Source organism: Arachis hypogaea, chromosome 5 (assembly GCF_003086295.3).
Source record: "Arachis hypogaea cultivar Tifrunner chromosome 5, arahy.Tifrunner.gnm2.J5K5, whole genome shotgun sequence".
Classification (NCBI taxonomy): domain Eukaryota; kingdom Viridiplantae; phylum Streptophyta; class Magnoliopsida; order Fabales; family Fabaceae; genus Arachis; species Arachis hypogaea.
In genome coordinates, this window is record NC_092040.1 from 113,708,796 (window position 1) to 113,727,649 (window position 18,854).

At 33.2% G+C, this 18,854-nt stretch overlaps 3 protein-coding genes across 3 annotated transcripts; all 3 read left to right on the forward strand.

The window, feature by feature from the left end:
* The first annotated feature begins 6,350 nt into the window (after window positions 1–6,350).
* LOC112804036 (uncharacterized) lies at window positions 6,351–9,527 on the forward strand. Its single transcript, XM_025847471.1, has one exon. It carries the CDS (start codon window positions 6,351–6,353, stop codon window positions 9,525–9,527), a length of 3,177 nt encoding a protein of 1,058 aa, XP_025703256.1.
* A 2,880-nt stretch (window positions 9,528–12,407) lies between these two features.
* On the forward strand, window positions 12,408–13,902 carry LOC112802925 (uncharacterized). The gene has a single exon (XM_025846349.3). The coding sequence runs from the start codon at window positions 13,017–13,019 to the stop codon at window positions 13,728–13,730; it is 714 nt and encodes a 237-aa protein (XP_025702134.1). The 5' UTR covers window positions 12,408–13,016; the 3' UTR covers window positions 13,731–13,902.
* Window positions 13,903–14,665: 763 nt separating this feature from the next.
* Window positions 14,666–17,949, forward strand: LOC112802926 (DUF21 domain-containing protein At2g14520). The gene is made up of 12 exons (XM_025846350.3): window positions 14,666–14,894; window positions 15,525–15,601; window positions 15,738–15,821; window positions 15,929–16,042; window positions 16,230–16,316; window positions 16,399–16,538; window positions 16,625–16,712; window positions 16,791–16,864; window positions 16,964–17,082; window positions 17,177–17,433; window positions 17,534–17,580; window positions 17,677–17,949. Exons 1-12 carry the CDS (start codon window positions 14,705–14,707, stop codon window positions 17,831–17,833), a joined length of 1,434 nt encoding a protein of 477 aa, XP_025702135.1. The 5' UTR covers window positions 14,666–14,704; the 3' UTR covers window positions 17,834–17,949.
* The last annotated feature ends 905 nt before the right edge of the window (window positions 17,950–18,854 follow it).

The window sequence follows — 18,854 nt, forward strand, 5'->3', positions numbered from 1 at the left end:
TAGAAAAGTAATATTTCAAATATGGTGCACTAACAATTACACATCTATGCTTGTTGAGGGATACAATACAATACATAATCAAAATCCAACTATATACTATACAATATGCATTAATATTCCTTGTGAATCACCACTACCTTTAGGTCTAACTTTGATCCTCCTGATTCTCCTCTTGCCACATCTCAGTCCAATTGTTCTGAAGTTCATTGAGGCCAAGAAATGTACCTTCCCTATCTTTATCCAAACTTGTGGAGAGTGCCCCATAAGCAATCCCAAGAGTGGAAGCTCCAAATGTCAAGAATGTTGTCATGAATGGCACCCACATGGGCATGTCCCATATGTGTCTCACCTTAAGTTCTCCAAACACATACAAAATCCCCAACCCTAAACCCATTGGTGCCAAAACAGACACCAATATTCTAACTATGATCCTGTTGAACACTTCCCTAGGAATCTCATCATCTTTATCTTTGTTCTTGTTGGGATTGTTATTCTTGCTACTCACAAGTTCACTCTCAACACTTGAAAATCCCTTGGCATTATAAGCATGTGGTGGATTTAATGTGCTTAAGGGGTAATTGAGTTTTCGTAAACTTAGTTTGGGGCTTAAAGGTGAGAAATTTGGTTTCCTTGATGGAAGATTTGAGAGATGAAGAGTTGGGTTTGATGAACAAATAAGAGTGTTCATGACTTCTAATTTGGGCTACATGTAATTTCGGTTAGAGATTCTTATCATAGGCATATCTCTTATCCATAAAAGTAAATGTATGGACATGAAACTCATGGCCTTATCGCCTGAGATATTTGTTGGTCTCTAGATTTTTAGCATTAGGGGGTTGCCGAAAAGGGCATATTTGGTATTTTCTTTTCAGGCTTTGTGTCATGCTTCAAAGTTTTTTTTTTTTGGGTCAGTATGCTTCAAAGTTTTAACTTCCCATACTACTTGGGTCTAGAATTAGTGAATTACAGTATGGATTTATTGGCGATGGATTATGTAGGTAAGCCCACATAATAAGACATGCCTAGACATAGCATGGATTTCTGGATCAAATAGAAAAACACACATTTTTGTATAAGTTAGCTCATAATAAAGGAAAGGCCCATACATGCCTCCAATTTTGTAATGCTTCATTTTTGGGGCTTTCCGGATGAATTGGGCTTTTATTATTTATTATTTGTTAATGTTAAGCGTTAACAAACTATCATAATCATTCTTACCCAATAAAAAAAAAAAAATCATAATCAACTTATATTGACTCTTAAACAAGTGTTAAAAATTTGAATATTGTCTGTACATATAATAACTCATTAACTAAAAACAAACCTTTAAATAAAACTTTAATACTCAATAAATTAATATTTGATCTGTCAAATTATAAAATAAAAACAAACTATTATACTCAAACTATCGTACTCAATTTTTTGTATTCTTTTTACTTTTTTATTATAAAAAAATATTTACTCTTTATTAAATACATCATAATTTGTCATATTTTATAATAATATATCTTTTGTGAATTTTATTTTTAAACTGATTTAAAATCTCTATTTATAAAGAGATTATAAGAAATATACAGAATAAAATAGTCTATCATATTCGCTTATATAATTAGATTTGGATATTTGTAGAATAAATATAAATTCAAAAAAATTTAAATATTAAAAAATAACAGTATTCTAATATTTTTAATTGTTAATCTCAACTGTAAAAAATATATAATATTTAAAATTAAAATTAAAATCAATAACTAAATTTATTAAAATACCAATGTCCTTAAAATACTTGAAACCTAAACTTTATCACGGTGTACTATACAGAAACAATAACACAAAATAAAGATAATATTCATTTTAACATTACAATTTACAAACGATAATTACAATGTTTGAGAACTTGAATTTGAAATTGTTTGAGCAGCAGTGCGCACTTGGATCCTAAGTAATAAGCTGAAGCTCAAGCTTTTACTCAACCTCATATGAATTCAAATGGCGGCTCTATGACTCCCTCTCCCAGTCTTTTTGGAAATTATAAACAGTAACAGCAATCTCGTAAATGTTTTCAGTAGTCTGAATAATTTATATGTGAACATATAGTATTTTCGTTAGTGATTATTCTCATAATTTACATAGATTGAGAGGCGCGTGAAAACGCATTTCAGCTCTCAATTACCATAATTTTGGATAATAAAAAAAGAAAGAAAATGAAATAGCTAAGACAACACTAATTTATTGCAGGGCTTCCATATTAGAAACAGATGATCATTAGTTTAGAGGAGAAGGAATAGAGCCAATGAAAAAATCATATTTGTTTTTAGAAATGATGGCCATAAAAAATGTTCGACATACACTAAGAGTAATAGTTACTGCAAGTAAGGATAGAAATGATAAGGACAGAGGTTGGATTTTCACTATGATAAATATAGAAAAAAATAGTTGTATCTTGTGTTAGGTTAGAAGATGATTCTGCCATTAGAAAAGAAGAAGACATTGGGGATTGATTATTTGGGTTTGAAGAAGAAATATGGTGATTTTTTACCGAAAAACTAATGACTTATTCTATTCAATGAGGATATTATGACTCTGATACCATGTTAAATTTTTTGGAGAAGAGCAGAATATGAAGATAATACTATATGTAAAATTGTTGTGTTGAGGTTGTTGTTACACGATTTAAAAGTCATCCTATTTATAGAGATATTACCAACTAATCTCATAAATATTTTATCTCTACTAACTATTAACCATTACTAACTTAACTCTCAACTACTAACAACACTTATAATTTATCATTACAACATCAAAACGTTTTTCGTATGTTAAATCTCCATTCTCTTTTTTTCTTTGCTTTCTCTGATCCCTCTTTACAATTGTATTAATTATGATTGTATTATTTAGTGGTTCAGATGAGTTATCACAAGTTCAACAAGTTGTTGCCCAAAATCCAAGCTCCACTTTGAAATTTGGAAAAGAAGAGATGGAGTAGAACTGAAGTTAAAGCTAAAAAATAGTTAAAATATCAACAAAAAATGAAGATTTTGGTACTTTTGTCATATGAAATTCATTTTTTATGGATATAATATTAGTTTTTTTGTTGGATGGATACTTTTGTCAACGTTTACAAAATTCATGAGTACAAATAGTTGTTTTTTTTAATAAAAGTATAGAATATGAGAAATTAAACGTTTGCTTTATTTGTGTTTTTTATATATATTTTATTCTTGCTTTCAGTATTTTATCGTTTGTAATTTTTTTTAAAGAAATTGAAAATAAAAGTAAAATCATTTTTATTTTTCTTTCCAAAAATTATAAATTACAAACAATGAAATAAAAAAAAATCACAACACGTCTTCACAAATCAAGTAAGTCTAAATGTTTGAAAATCATGTCTCTATAATGCTGTTGTGGGAACTACCAGAAATAATGCATGAATATTTAATTTCCTCCACGATAATGAAAGGACAAAGAATGAATATTTAACTTCTAGTACGATGATATTGAAAGAACAGTGCTAGTGCTTTAGTGGGGACAAGCAAACAAGTGCACAAAGAGAAAATTCAAGAAATAAGAGACTACAAAATTAGTAACCATCAATCTATCACTTCTTATATATGGATATGAAATAATAAATACGATATTTAAAAGAGTATGTTATTTAAACAATTAAAACAATTTAAAAGGAATCTTAGTTGTTGTATTTAGATCATTATTTTATCATTATATTAAATGTGATTGTTTCCCACTCTACTATTAGTTTATTACCATCCTATCAATCCAATAATGACATTTTATCGACATGAAACAATTTTACTTTTTTAGTTGTTGAAATAACATTTTTAGTGTAGTGCTGTCATATCTTCAATTTGCTGATGACACAATTCTGTTTTGCCTACCAGAAAAGGACATTATCAAAAATTACAAGCGGCTGTTGAGATGCTTTGAGTTATATCATGACTCAGCATTAATTTTGACAAATCGAGCTTGATTCCGATAAATTATGAAGAACAGTGAATCCAGAATATGTGCCAATTGTTGGGGTGTAAGGGTGAGTCTGGGTATTCTCTTAGGTGCAAATCCAAAGTTGGTGAAGACCTAAAAGCCAATAATAGACAAAGTGGAGGAAAAGTTTAGTCTGTGGAAAGCTAAACTTTTGAATAAAGTTGGAAAGCTGGTGCTGATTAAATCAGTATTAAATAGTCTGCCTGTGTATTATTTGAGTTTGTTCAAGATGCCGAAAGTTGTTGCTGAGAAATTAATTTTGCTGCAACGAAGGTTATTATGAAGTAAGAATGATGGTAGTAATGGAATGGCATTAGTAAGATGGGAAGTGGTGCAGACCCCTAAAAAATTAGGTGGGTTGGAAGTTGGGGATGCTATGCTTCGCAACACAGCTATGTTGTTAAGTGGTGGTGGCGGTTTGCTAAGGAGGACTGTCCGTTGTGGAAGAAGGTAGTTTGCTCCTGTTATAATCTAAATCCTAATGAGCTGCTGTCAACTCAAGTGCTACCTACTAGAGGAGGACCGTGGAAGGATATTTGCCAGCTACAAATAACAAATAACCATATAAGGGATAAGATGATTACAGGATTGTCTATGGAGATTGGGGATGGGCGGCTTACGCGATTTTGAGAGGATAGATGGTTGCTTTGTGGGCCTCTAAAAGAGCAGTTTTCCAGGCTTTTCTCTGTTTCAAACCAATGTGGATCTGTTATAGGAGATTGTGGTTTTTGGGACGGGTTAGTTTGGATTTAGAACTTCCAATGGAGGAGAGAGCTCTTTCAACGGGAGTTGGGACTTTTGGGACAATTACATGAGGCTCTAAGACCTGTGAAATTAGTAATTAACAGAGAGGAAAGGGTAGTATGAAAATATGATAGGTAAGGAGTTTATTCAACTAATTCATGTGTTCAGGTTTTGCAGGAGGCGTTGCTCCCAGAGGAGGTGACAAGCTACAGCTTCACAAAGACCATCTGGAAAGGATTAGTTCCACCTAGAGTAGAATTATTTGCTTGGTTTGTCCTGATAGGTAGGGTGAATACAAAAGAATGGCTAAGCCGATTCGGGATCCTTAACCAGGAAGATAACGTCTGTGTTCTATGTAATAAATATGAGGAACATGTGCACCATTTGTTTCTATGTTGTGGAGCGCTTGGTTATCGATTATTGGCCAACAATGGACTATTTCAGGTTCATTGAGGGAACATTTTCTGTGTTGGACAGAGGGGCTGCGGAGGAGGGAGGATAGAGAGCAATGATTGAGATGCTTCTGTGTGATCGTTTGGAACATCTGGCTGGAAAGGAATAGAAGGATTTTTCAGAATATAAGCAAAGGTGTTGAAGAAATCACTCACATGATTATGTTGAGTCACGATGAGTGGAGAGGTGTAGACCCCTTTAGTTGTTGATGACAATGCTGGAGATGACAAGAGATTTTTCTTAATGTTGTTGCGTTTCTTTATTTTGGCTCTTGTTTCTGTTTGACTGCTCCACTGTATTGTGTTGAGCTCTTTATTTAAAAAAAAAAAACAGTGATATGTACATATTAATGGTAGGTAGTAAATTTATAAGTCTAAATATTTTGGTGCAATCAAGTTTTGGTAGAAGTCTCCTTTCCCTGTTTTTAAGTCTTGGATGGGTGTTGTCTACTATCGGGAGAAATCAAGTGAGAAAATATAAAATGAGAAGACAAATATCTAACTTAAAATTTTAAGATATTTCATCTTGATCTTTTTTAAAATTAATGGGTCTCTCATATTATAAACTCCTCACTTCTCTTCGTTCTTTTTGAAATGGACCTAATTCATTACAATTCACAGCTCCTCACACTTGCAACATTAATAATCTATTATTACTAGCAGTTTGGCACTGATGATCTTGCAGACCAAGTCTACTGATTTTGCAAGCTAACTACTCAAGAAAACAGAGAACAGAAATGATTAAAGTGCATTAATTTGGGATTCAAAGTCTAGTAAGTCAACTTGATTTTCGGAGCTTAATATTTATTTTCTTAGTTAATTGGTAAAATCAAATATATTTATATTCAAGATCTGGGGTTCAAGCCGTGAATTCAGTCACTAATATAATTATCAGATTAAACTGCCTACTTTAATCGGAATGTTTGTGCACCGGGCTGCTTTTCATTCTACATTTCTAAGTGTTGATTTCCAGTCAAACATATTTATGAAGTCAATGTCAGGGAAGCACCACTTTCTCCGTTCTTTCCAAGTTGAATGGCGCCTAACACATTATTACTATTAAAAGGAAGAACAGGAATGCCACAATGTTTTAATCTTCCATATAAATACAAACCTCATTCCCATTATTTGGTGTGTACTCTTATCCCTTCTTAAAAAATGACAATTTCATTGAATACCTTAGCATTTGTGATGCTTCTCTTATTCACAACAACTGCTGACCAATGTTTGAGCTGCATTGAACAAGAGAACCAGGCTCTTCTCAACTTCAAAAAAAGCATTCGCAGCTTCTTTGATGATGATCCATCATCACCACCTATACTTTCCTCATGGGAAGGCCATGAATGTTGCCAGTGGAAATGCATAGCTTGCAACAATGTTACTGGACATGTTGTCAAGATTGAACTCAGCAGTGGTTGTGCATCAAGCCTTTTATCATGGGAAGACACTGCTATTATAGAACCAAACTATGATGACTTTTACCCTGATTTGTTTGTTGAACACTTGAATTCATCTCTGTTACACTTAAAACACTTGAGCCATTTGGATTTGAGTGGAGTTTCACTTTATTCGAGTCCGGGAAAGATCCTTGGTTCCATGCAACAACTTAGATATCTTTCTCTGTGGACTGAGTTTAAAGGCATGATTCCCAGCAGTATTGGAAACCTCACCAATTTGCGTGTTCTTCGCATCAGTAACTTTGAGGCTTATTCTGATGATCTTAGTTGGGTTGCTCAACTTTCATCATTACAATACCTTGGCTTCTTTGGTGTTAATCTTTCCATGGCACACAATTTGTTTCAGGTACTTAACATGCTTCCTTCTTTGTCTCAGATACACCTAGTTGATTGTGGGCTTGGAAACATGCCAATTCCTCTTCATCCAATTAACCTCATGAACCTTACAAATGTTCAAGTTCTCAATCTTGCAAGTAATAATCTCAAAAATCCAGTTCTTGATGCTTTTAGAAACCTGACTTCAATTAGATTTTTTCACATTTCACAAAACAGCTTAACTTCATTGCCACAGTGGTTTGATAAGCTTAACAAACTTGTTGGTCTGTACCTTGCTGGCAATCAACAACTTTCTGGTCAGTTTCTTCTTAATCTTCAAAACATGACCTTCATGCCCTTCATTAGAGAATTTGACCTTAGTAGTACCAATCTATATTCTGTACCTTCATGGTTAAGTAAATGCAAGAGCCTTGTGAAGTTACGCCTTGCATATGCTTCCCTTCACGGATCAATTCCGTATGCTCTGAGAAATTTGACATCCCTCACAGTTCTTAACCTCTATGGCAACAAACTCACTTCAGTTCCAATTTGGTTAGGTGAGTTAAAGAGTCTTATCCATCTCTCTCTTGGAAGCAACGATATCACTAGTGTAGAGGAGGGTTCTCTTGCATCAATTTTGGGAAATATGTGTCATTTAAAAGAATTTTATTTGTCTGGACACAACCTTCAAGGAGAGGTATTTCCCAGTAGTTCAAATATATCTGGCTGCAACAACTATGTTTTAGAGGTGTTAGATTTGAGTAATAACAACTTCAGTGACAAGTTACCAAGTTGGTTAGGGAAATTTAAAAATTTAAATTACCTTGATCTCAGCTCAAATTCATTTTCTGGCCCCATTCTACATAGTCTTGGAGAACTGGTGAATCTCACATGCTTGGACCTTTCTTCTAACTTATTTAATGGTGTTATTCCTTGGAGTATTGGGAAGCTTGAAAACCTAGGCACATTAGATCTTTCATCCAACTTGTTTACTGGTGTCATTCCTTGGAGTATTGGGGAGCTTGAAAACCTATACACACTAGATCTTTCATCCAACTTGTTTACTGGTGTCATTCCTTTGAGTCTTGGAAAGCTTGAAAATGCAGCATTTATGAGCCTTGCTAGTAACCATTTATATGGGAACATTCCAGATAGTCTTGGACATCTCAAAAATCTGAATACCCTTAATCTTTCTTCTAACTCTTTGGAAGGAACAATTAGCCATTTAGAAAGATGGACTGCAGCAAAGAGTCTTCTCACCTTGTGTCTCTCCAATAACCAAATCAGTGGATCCTTTCCAGAAAACCTTGATGAGATAATCCCTGAGTTGCGGTACCTGGCACTTGACAATAACCATATAAATGGTTCATTACCAAATTCATTGTGCAAACTCAAAGCAGTGGTGACTATTGATATTTCCAACAACAAATTATCAGGTAGAATTCCGGACTGCCGGAGGGATGCACTTATAGAAGAATTTGATTTGTCATCAAACAACTTATCAGGTGTTATTCCAAACTCTATCTTGAACATGACATCATTGGTGTGGCTACATTTGAACAACAATAGTCTTCATGGAGAACTTCCACTGTACATAAGCGTGGAAAAGTTGTTGATTTTGGATCTTGGTGATAATCAATTATCCGGTGCCTTACCTTCATGGAAGAATGACGCAATTCCTGAGCTGCAAATTCTTAGATTGCGGGGAAACATGTTCAATGGTACCATCCCTTCAAACTTGTGCCAATTTGCTAAATTGCAAATATTGGACCTTGCTAACAACAGTTTAAAAGGTCCAATACCTCATTGCATTGGCAATATCACAGGAATGGCTTTAGTAACAAAAATCCTGTCAAACGGGACGCGAGTCAATGCCACCAAGCAATGGAATCAAGAGGATGTCAAGCAAGTCATCAAGGGAAGAGAGCTTGATTACACTAAAAATTTGGTTCTTCTAACCAATTTGGACTTGTCAAACAACAGATTGGACGGACCAATTCCTAAAGAACTATCTTCACTTTCTGGATTACTTGGACTGAATTTGTCTTATAATAATCTGTCTGGAGAGATACCTGCAATGATAGGAGATATGAGGTCCCTAGAATCTCTTGATTTCTCTCATAACCACTTCTTTGGTGCTATTCCAAGTAGCATGTCCAGTTTAACTTTTCTTAGCCACTTGAACTTGTCAAACAACAACTTTTCAGGTCCAATTCCAAGTGGTAACCAGTTCCAGGTTCTTGATGATCCACTTATTTACTCTGGCAATCCATTTCTCTGTGGAGTTCCACTTAAAACAATCTGCCCTGGTGATGTTTCTCATCAAGATTCTCATGACGAAGGCTATGATGATGAAGCCGGAGAAAATGACAAGTCAGGTAAAATATTGTTTTACTTTGTCATAGCCGTCGGCTTTGCAACTGGCTTCTGGGGAATTATTGGTGTTTTGTATTTCAAGAATAATTGGAGGTATGCTTGCTTTGGATATGTGGATGAGGTAGCAGACAGAATTTATGTTGCAATTGTGTTGAAAGTAGCAAAGCTGAAGAACAGGTTGCAGTAAAAATGTCTTTTATTAGCAATACTTTGAAACCTGCTTTCTAGTTTTTACATCTCATCAGAATGTTTCACCTTAGTTCAAATAAGGCAGTGCCAGAAATGGTACCTTTTATTAGCATGCTTTTGTATTTAGCTTTGGTTGCTGGTTATACTTTGGGTTTTCTCTTTGGTTGTTGCATTTGTATCCACTTCAGACACCTTTCTTTGGGTTATCTCTTTATATACTGCCAGGCTTTGCTCTTAACGGCTCCAGGCAGACAGGCTAATTAGTGAGTCTGAGCCTGGCCTATTAATATCATATCTTTTGAGATGAAAGTCCATTTCAAGATAACAATAGACTTTAAGAGTGGAATTAATCATTGTGTATGAAACTCATAATTCTTACACATGAATTTATATACTACATCCAACTCAAAATTTTAAAATAGTAAATTAATGGGTCTCTCATCTTATAAACTCCTAATTCTTCCTTGCTTTCTTTGTTGTGGGACTAACTTCATACACTCCTCACACTTGCAACATTAACACATTTGAGAGAGAAAAAATAATATATAATCTAAAACTCTATGCCTTATAATTGAATTGGCAAAGAAAGAACAGATATACATCAAGATTTATTATTTTGGGTTCCCCCATCATGAATCCACTTGTTGAACTGAGCTTTCTTTTCTACTCAAGTGTGCATGAAAAAATAGATGTTTAAAGGGGGGGGGGCATGTTGCAAGAAATGGTAATTGGAGGACCCTTCGCCATCCTCTTGAAAATATCAACAAACAAATAGAGAGTTTATTTTATAGTTATATTATAGCAGTCACCATAAAAGTTCTAATGTGAGTTTTAAGTAATATATTAAGCTATACACATCTCTTTGGCTGTGACTTCTCTGTCTTACACCTCCCTCATCAAATTAAAATACCCGAAATCAGAAACTTAAATCGCATGGCCTTGTAAGAAATTCACCAGATTAGTAGCCAATAGTGATTGATATTTCCTAATTAATGTGTGACTTCAATAAATAGCCCTCAAAAACACCTTCAATATAAATTGTACACACAAACTACTAATGAAGCCAAGCATGTGTTTTGTGATGATCAAGTGCTTGGTATCACTTTCAGCCATGATGATTCTAGTTACTGCTCTGCATCCACAAGATGCTAAGCCGCTGCCGAGTGCATTGGACTCTCCTCCTCCTCCACAAAGCCCACCCAACTGTGATGAAAAGTGTTCAACACAATGTGCTCAAAATGGAATCTGCAGTAGGATGTTATGCTATGGTGTGTGTATGGCAGAGTGCACCATTTTGCCATTGCATGCTAACTCTCCCTGCACTCAAAACTCTGTTGTAATTAACACCATCCACCATAAACCATGTATGGACTAGTCAGTGTTCATCTTAACTTATTTGATCAACTCAATCCACGCACACCCACGCGCACACACACTACTAACTTTGTTGGTTTTCTTTTTATGTTCTAATGTGAATCATTGATTTGGCAGATGAGAAGCACATTGGTGGCATTGTCAACCATTGTTAGAAAAAGGTTCAATTAGAAGAGAGGCTGCTAGAACCAGTTATGTCAAATAAACAATGGGCATGAATTAAAGTCAATTGTCTAATGCTATAATGTAATGTCCCTTTCAATATTGGTATCTTTTGAAATTTGAAGAGAAGACCTTTTCAACATTATTTTGCACTACCAGTCCCTTGTTAACATATATGCCTTCATAGTTCATTCTCTTCCACCAAGTTGCAACAGATTTTTATGTTTATTTTCATTTTTTGTTGAACAAAATCTTCCGTTTGAGGCTTTGCTGTTAGGTGATAAGCATGATTTGCATGGATAGTTACCATTCTCATGCTTGTTGCACTATGAAAAACAATAGATACATCAAATATATGTGTAGAATAGAAAAATGTTAGACAACTTCTTTGGAATAACTCATTATTCAGCTCCTTGTTTTGGTATGAATGAAATAATGGGACATGTTTCAATTGTTCTAGGGAATATTCAATTTCTTGATATTCTTTTTACTTTTTCATTTTCACCAAATATTTCAATATAGGATGCATATTCACTTTTGCCACTAACCAATTCAAATTTACTATCATCTGTAAAATATTTATTTCACAACTATGAATGAGTAATATTTTACAATTTTTGCTTTGATTGCTTCAAAATCAGAATTTGAATACACTGACCTAAGAAACCTAATTTTTCTTCTTGAATTTAGTATCTTACATGCTTTAGGAGCCAATTTCAATTATAATTAAGTGCATGACTTTTGTGTGCTGCCAATAGTGGTTGATAATCTTTGAGGAGTATGTGTATATTGCACCAAAATAATTGCTTGAAGGACTGTTAACTCCATTATTGAAGGAAGGATGTGATGAACTTGAAAAATCGAATACTAAAAACTAAAGCATTACTTTGCAATACAAAAAATAAAGCAAAATGTTTACAATAATAAGAGGGAGAAAAAAAAGAAGAAGAAAGAATGTACCAAAAAAAAAGGAACCTAAAGAAAGCAAAGCAAATTATTCTTAGTTAATATTTTACAACCATGCAATGTGTATACCAAAATTTAATCATGGTAGAGAATATAAGTTGAAATATAAAATACACATTGAAATTGAGTTAAACAACGTGTATATATATATAGTGACTGATTTGGTAACAGATTTTTAGTATACACATAATATTTTTTAATATATTATTGGCATTTGTAATTCAATTTTGCCACAGTAATACAGCATCTGAAAGAACTCATAGTTGTGTTTCTTCTCCCTACTTTCACTTCTTTATCAAAGGATAAAGTACCGAAAGAAAAAGTAAAAGGGCATAGAAGAAATAGCAAGTATATTATTAACCCTTTTGCTTTCATTCATATCTTTGCTGGGGCTACAAAGTAGCATAGTGGGACCAAAATAGATGTTGAACAACATTTTATTCCTCTTTTCTCTTAAATAAATTAAAAGAGTTTGGTGAAAACAACTCATGCATGATGCTTCATTTATTCATTTTTCATCTTTTGACTAATGTACATGCAATGCAACCAATTATGAAGAAGCACAAAATAATTGAAATGCTACATCTTTTTTTATCTTTCCAACTTCACTTCTGCCAAAACCATAGAGAAAGAAATGCTTTTATGAACTTTCAAACATAGCATGTGATTCCAAAATTGAATATCTCTGTTACTAACTTTATCATAGCATTATATCACATTTATAAGCTATCAGTGTATTAATAGGTATTAATGTGTTTATTAATTCACCTTTTTATTAATAATGAATTGCTGTAATCATTTTCATGCTACATAAGAACTTCTTTCCAGAAGAATCATCCATACAACATTCTTTTCTTTTCATCCCAACAAATTTTCCCGCTCTCCAAAACCCTCCAAAGAAAACTAATCATTACCATATATATATAGAGAACAATATCATCATATCAATACCTCTTTCATAGTTCAGATCATTTAGGATTCCAAAATGGGAAACTGCTTGTTGGGGGGAATGTCAGAACCTGAAGGAGTAATCAAAGTGATAACATCAAATGGTGGCATCATGGAATTCACTGCACCAGTAACAGTGAATTTCATCACCAATGAGTTCCCAGGGCATGCCATTTTCCCAAGCCATGACCTCTTCTGGAAGCCATTGTCATCATTAGATGAGCTTGAACCAGGTCAGTCATACTACTTGCTCCCAATCAGCAGCAACAACAATAACAAAGAAGCTGAAGAATACCCTTTTGCCACGGCCACGGCTGGCTGCAGTATCGTCCGGCAAGGCCACGTCCGCTCTCGCAGTGTTCCTACAACTCCTCATCCTCCTCCATATAGAATGTCATTGGACTATCAGCACCAAAAAGGAGCAGGGTTGCTCAAAACAAGAAGAATCTCCAAAGAAAACTTCTCTTGCAAGAAATTGACTAGTAAGAACAGTACTAGTACTAATAGCAGTAGCTGTAGGTTCTGGAAAGTGAAGCTGGCGATTACGCCGGAGCAGTTGCTGGAGATTTTGTCACAAGAGACTAGGACCAAGGAGTTGATGGAGAGTGTGAGGATTGTGGCAAAATGTGGTGGGGTTTCATCTTGTGCAGGTTCTGCAGCAGCAAGCATAGTTTCTGAAGATTGGAGCCATTCAAGCAGTGGTAGAAGTGTTAATTCCTCTAAGATTGATGCTCTAGTACTAGACATTTAACTACAGCTACAAAAGCACCTATGCTTCCTCATGTATTTTTTTCTTTTTTGGATAGAATTTAGTTTAGAAATACAACTTATTCTCAAATTTTATGCCATGTTGTACAATCTCTGTGCGATTTATCTTATGGTAGTTGTGTTGCATGCTTTCATGAATCATGGTTATTCCTATACATATGTTCTGTTCATTTTAATCTGTTTGGAAAATTGGAAGATATGTGAACCCTCTTTTTTCTTTTATAATTAGTGATTTAGCCTATTATATGGAGCAAACAATGCCTCATAAGATTATTGTAAGGAGCTTCTGCCATGTGAAGAAATCTCCTAATAAATAAGAATGTCCAAATGTCAAGGAGAGACTCAGAGAGTGCCTCTGGAGAACCATGAAATGGCAATGTAGAAATTGTTTTAGTAAATTATTCTTCAAAACTTAGTACTATTTGGGAGACTGGTATTATGATTGGTTCAAAATAAATTTGACTCTAGTACTAAAGCAATGTGATAAATATTACATAGCATTATTATAAACTCATCAATTCAGAACTTTGAAGTCCTCATAAGTTATATCATATACCCCATTGGATAGATGAATGAATGCAATCATACCAAGCAAAGAAATTAGGAAAGGAATAAAAATTATGATGCTTCAGGTTGAGTATTCTACTATAAGAAAATTATTCATTACCAAACTCACATTAATATTTTAGATTATGTCTTCAAATTTTAATATGCCTTCTACTATAGTTGCTTGACTTTTTTCTCTTAGTCTTAGGTAACTCTGAAGAGTCAGGAATTCATGATTTGGGGCCTTTGACCAAAATTTTGGGATACCCCAACTTTGTATTTAAGTCTTTAGGCTTCCTTGAGGGAGCTATGTGCCTTGTGCTTAGTTACATTCCATTGTTGCAATAACTTTTGTCATTGATCTAATTCTCTTTTACTTCTCTACTTACTTTCATCATAACAAAATAGAATATGAGTTCGTTCTTTGATGAACAGGCACCATGTTGTGGAACTCATTTTTGGGTTATGGTAATCATGTGTTGGATCTTTGTACTATTTGCTGCTATCACATCTGGTTTAGCTCTTGGGCTCTTGTCCTTTAGCCAAGTTGATCTTGAGGTTCTTGTTAAAGCTGGCCAACCTCATATCCAGAAAAATGCTGGTAAGTGAAATACAGATATAGAGAGAAAGGGAAAAAAAAAAAAAAAAGATAAAGTGAACATTTTCTATATTAGCTTTTAGGAAGTACAAAAATATAAGATAGGATAGAACCAAACGATTTTATATTTTTTCATTTAATTATAAGAATATGAAAAAGTGACATAAAATTATAAATCTAAATACTTTCCATTCTAAGAGGAACGAGTAATATTATTTGTATATTAAAAATAGATATCAAGTACTATTTATAAAAGAAAAAAAAAAGAAAAGTGTAATGGAATCTAAACTCTACCTAACACTTTCAAACATGTGGCTTTTAAACGCTATTTGACAACTATTTAAGATAGAAATATTCAAATATAAAAAAAATGATACACCATTTTTGTTTTAAGAGACATTTACTTTATCCAAGTCTCTACTTTTTTATATACACATATACAATGTTAGTTGCTCGCTAATAGTATAAAGTTTGTGAAAATGCCTAACCAAATATTAATAATAATAGAAAAAAAATAGTAGAAGCTATAATTAAAGGAGAAATTTTGGAGAAGAAACAAACACTGAACTTGGAACCATTTGTCCCTCTATTTTGTTAAGTATTGAAAGCCTTTATTTTTTATATTATTTGCAGCAAAGATTATGCCAATTATTAAGAATGAGCATTTACTTTTAAGCGCCCTCCTCATAGCTAAATCATTGGCATTGGAGGTATGTTCACATAGATCACTTCTAAACTTTTCAACTACTTTATACAACATTTGATTTTATCATTTATGTGAACAAGGCATGTTCCTCCATGTCCAGTTTGGTATGATTAATCTAAACAAAATTTGTGTTATACAAGGGGGTTTCTGTTTCTATGGAGAAAATGTTTCCAGAGTGGCTTGCAGTAATCATATCAGCTACCCTTTTAGGTATCATTGCTGAGGTAAAATTTCTATACCTTTTATAGGAACATTTATACATAGATTTCATAGTTATGTATATACATTTTTGTACTTTGTTTAATTTCTCATGTTACAAATTTGATCTTAGATTATCCCTCAAGCATTGTGCTCTAGATATGGTTTGAGTGTTGGGGCAACCATGACTCCCTTTGTGAAAATACTTCTGTTGATTTTCTTCCCCATTGCATATCCAATTAGTAAGGTATACTCCTTTTATTGCTTAAATATTAAGTTACCATAGTTGACTCACTTAATAAATCATTGTATATCATTTTTCTTCTATTGGTAAATAATACTAAATTACATGGCATCAAAATTAGGATGAAAAAAAAAATACTCCTATATTTTGAAAACATGACTTTTTAGATAAATTTAGCCCTGTTCTTTAGGTGTTGGATTGGCTTTTTGGCAAGGGGCATAGTGCACTTCTAGGAAGAGAAGAGCTCAAGGCTTTGGTTCATTTACATTCCAATGAGGTTAGTTTTTTTGTTTATTTATTGAGAAACTTTATCATACTTTTACTGCCACATGCTAAGGTTCATTTTCATTCATTATTAGGCAGGTAAAGGGGGAGAGTTGTCACTACATGAAGCTACAATAATTGCTGGAGCATTAGACTTAACATTGAAGACTGCTAAAGATGCCATGACACCAATAAGTGAAACATTTTCTCTTGACATTAACTCCAAACTCAACATGTATGTCCTTCAATACATGTCTATCACTAATGCATAAAAGTGTTACTTTTACCTAAATTTAAATTTTGCTAATTCAATGCTAATAGGCATACAATGGCCTTGATAATGAGCAAAGGTCACAGCCGTATACCAATTTATTCTGGAATACCAACAAATATTGTTGGTATTATCCTGGTAAGTAACCATATGAGTCATTTTTTTAATGTGAAATATTAATATCTTTTGATGCTTGATTAAGCTTGTGCTTTTTAGGTCAAGAATTTAATCTTCTGTCGTTTGGAAGACGAAACGCCTATTAAACATATGACGATTAGGAGAGTTCCTAGGTATGGAAATTATTAGTAAATCTGTCCATTTTTTGATAACTGCCAATTTGACAAAATTGGTACATTGAAAAATTAACATTGTTCCACAATGGCTAACAGAGTAGGTGAAAATTGGCCACTATATGAGATCTTGAATCAATTTCAAAAGGGTCAAAGCCATATGGCTGTTGTCATCAAGGGTGAAGTGAACATCAAAGATGCTGCAACTGATTCACATGGTATGATTCTATATGAATTAAGTCATATTCAGAAAATCATTAGGAGTTCAATGTTTTCATGACATTTTAGGCCATTTAACTATGGACTCTGCAGGACTTCGCGCCTTTGAAATGGTTGATTATACTAGTATGTCAACTGATGCATCAAATTTGACCTCACAAGAAACAGAATATTATAGTGCAACACTAAAGAATGCCATGAAGCTAGAGGGTGACTCGGATGCATTGCGCGCAAGATCACGATGCGAAAGTGAAGCAAACACATCATTTGAGAACGTGGAAGCTCTTAATGTGCATGAAGAAGTAATTGGGATAATAACATTGGAAGATGTTATGGAAGAGCTACTTCAGGTTAATTTAAGTAGTAATCATATACTATTAAGTTATGACATTGTTATATCCTCAAAAATCTTTAGTACTAATAATGTTTTACTTGTTTAAAATTTTCAAGGATGATATACTGGATGAAACTGATCAATATGTTGATGTTCATCAAAAGTGAGAACAGTTTCATGCTCTAATAACTCCATAGCTACTCTAGCTTTAAAGTTTATAAATATCTCATGCGTTATGTTGCTCTATATTTTGTTTTAGTATCAAGATCAAACTGCAAAATCCAAGAAGAATGTCATCAGGGTCCTCCAGAAGATCCTCAAATTCTAATCAATGGTGGAGAAATTCAGACGCATCTCGAGTTTGCTTCTTAACTCCTACATATGTTTCACCCATTTCGGAAACTAACCAGAACTGAATAAGAGCCAAGTCTCTCCTCATGATTTGATTTTGATCCAAGGGGGAAGATGATAAATGTTGCTAAATCATCACAAGTTACAAAAGATTAATGTACTTTACATCATTTTTCTCTCATTCCTATTAGTACTATTAGTTTTATACATGTTCTAAGTCCTAACTTCATTAACAAACCAATACTCTTGAAAGGTTGAGTTTTTAGAAGACTCGTATCTTTTTTTTTTCCTTTTTCGTGTAAGAGTCAAACGAATATAAACTTCTTTTCAAAAATAATTATATTTTTTTATTAATTATTAGTAAATTATAATAACTAACTACTAAGATGAAAATGAAATTGATATATTTACGAGTCTTGCTAATATATGTGTTAATAACACAATTTAAGAATCCTATAAAAACAATTGTTTTATCAAAAGATAAATTTGTATACATTTATAATATACTGAATTCACCAAAAGCTGAAAAAAATTATATTATTATCTTAAAATGTATTGTGAATTTGTGATTTGTGTGTGTGAGAGAGAACAAACTATTCGGGTGTGTTTGGTTTTGCGTTAGAAAGAAGAGAAGCACGTTTGAGTGCATTGAACGCTTCTTTTGTTCGTTTGGATGCTTTTTTTTTTATACGCCAAAGTGATTTTAGATTCGTAACCTACGTTTATAAGAAGCTGGAAATTATAGCTTCTGCGTTTAGAAAATCACGTTTAGGATTGAATTTATTTGGTTTTACCAATTTTACCCTTTACTTCTTTGCTTGTAATCTCTTTAGTATTCAAATATTTTAAATATATAACTATATTTTTTTATTAAATTTTTACTTTTGATTTTGTATAAAAAATATATTTTTGTTTGGCTTTGTTAAAATTTGTAAGTGTAATTCTTGTACATTAATTTATTATTATAATTTTGTTATAATATAAATTATTGATCCCATTAAAAAGAACAAAATAAATAAAAAATTAATTATAACTAAGAATAAAATTATAAATAATTAAAATTTATAGTTTAAAATAATATTAAAT

What these genes read in the sequence shown, in the direction of transcription:
- LOC112804036 (XM_025847471.1), top strand. Translation starts at nt 6,351, where the DNA reads ATGACAATTTCATTGAATACCTTAGCATTTGTGATGCTTCTCTTATTC.
- LOC112802925 (XM_025846349.3), top strand. Translation starts at nt 13,017, where the DNA reads ATGGGAAACTGCTTGTTGGGGGGAATGTCAGAACCTGAAGGAGTAATC.
- LOC112802926 (XM_025846350.3), top strand. Translation starts at nt 14,705, where the DNA reads ATGAGTTCGTTCTTTGATGAACAGGCACCATGTTGTGGAACTCATTTT. An exon ending in ATTAACTCCAAACTCAACAT is followed by an intron (nt 16,539 to 16,624) that starts GTATGTCCTTCA and finishes CAATGCTAATAG; the next exon opens with GCATACAATGGCCTTGATAA. An exon ending in TTATGGAAGAGCTACTTCAG is followed by an intron (nt 17,434 to 17,533) that starts GTTAATTTAAGT and finishes AAAATTTTCAAG; the next exon opens with GATGATATACTGGATGAAAC.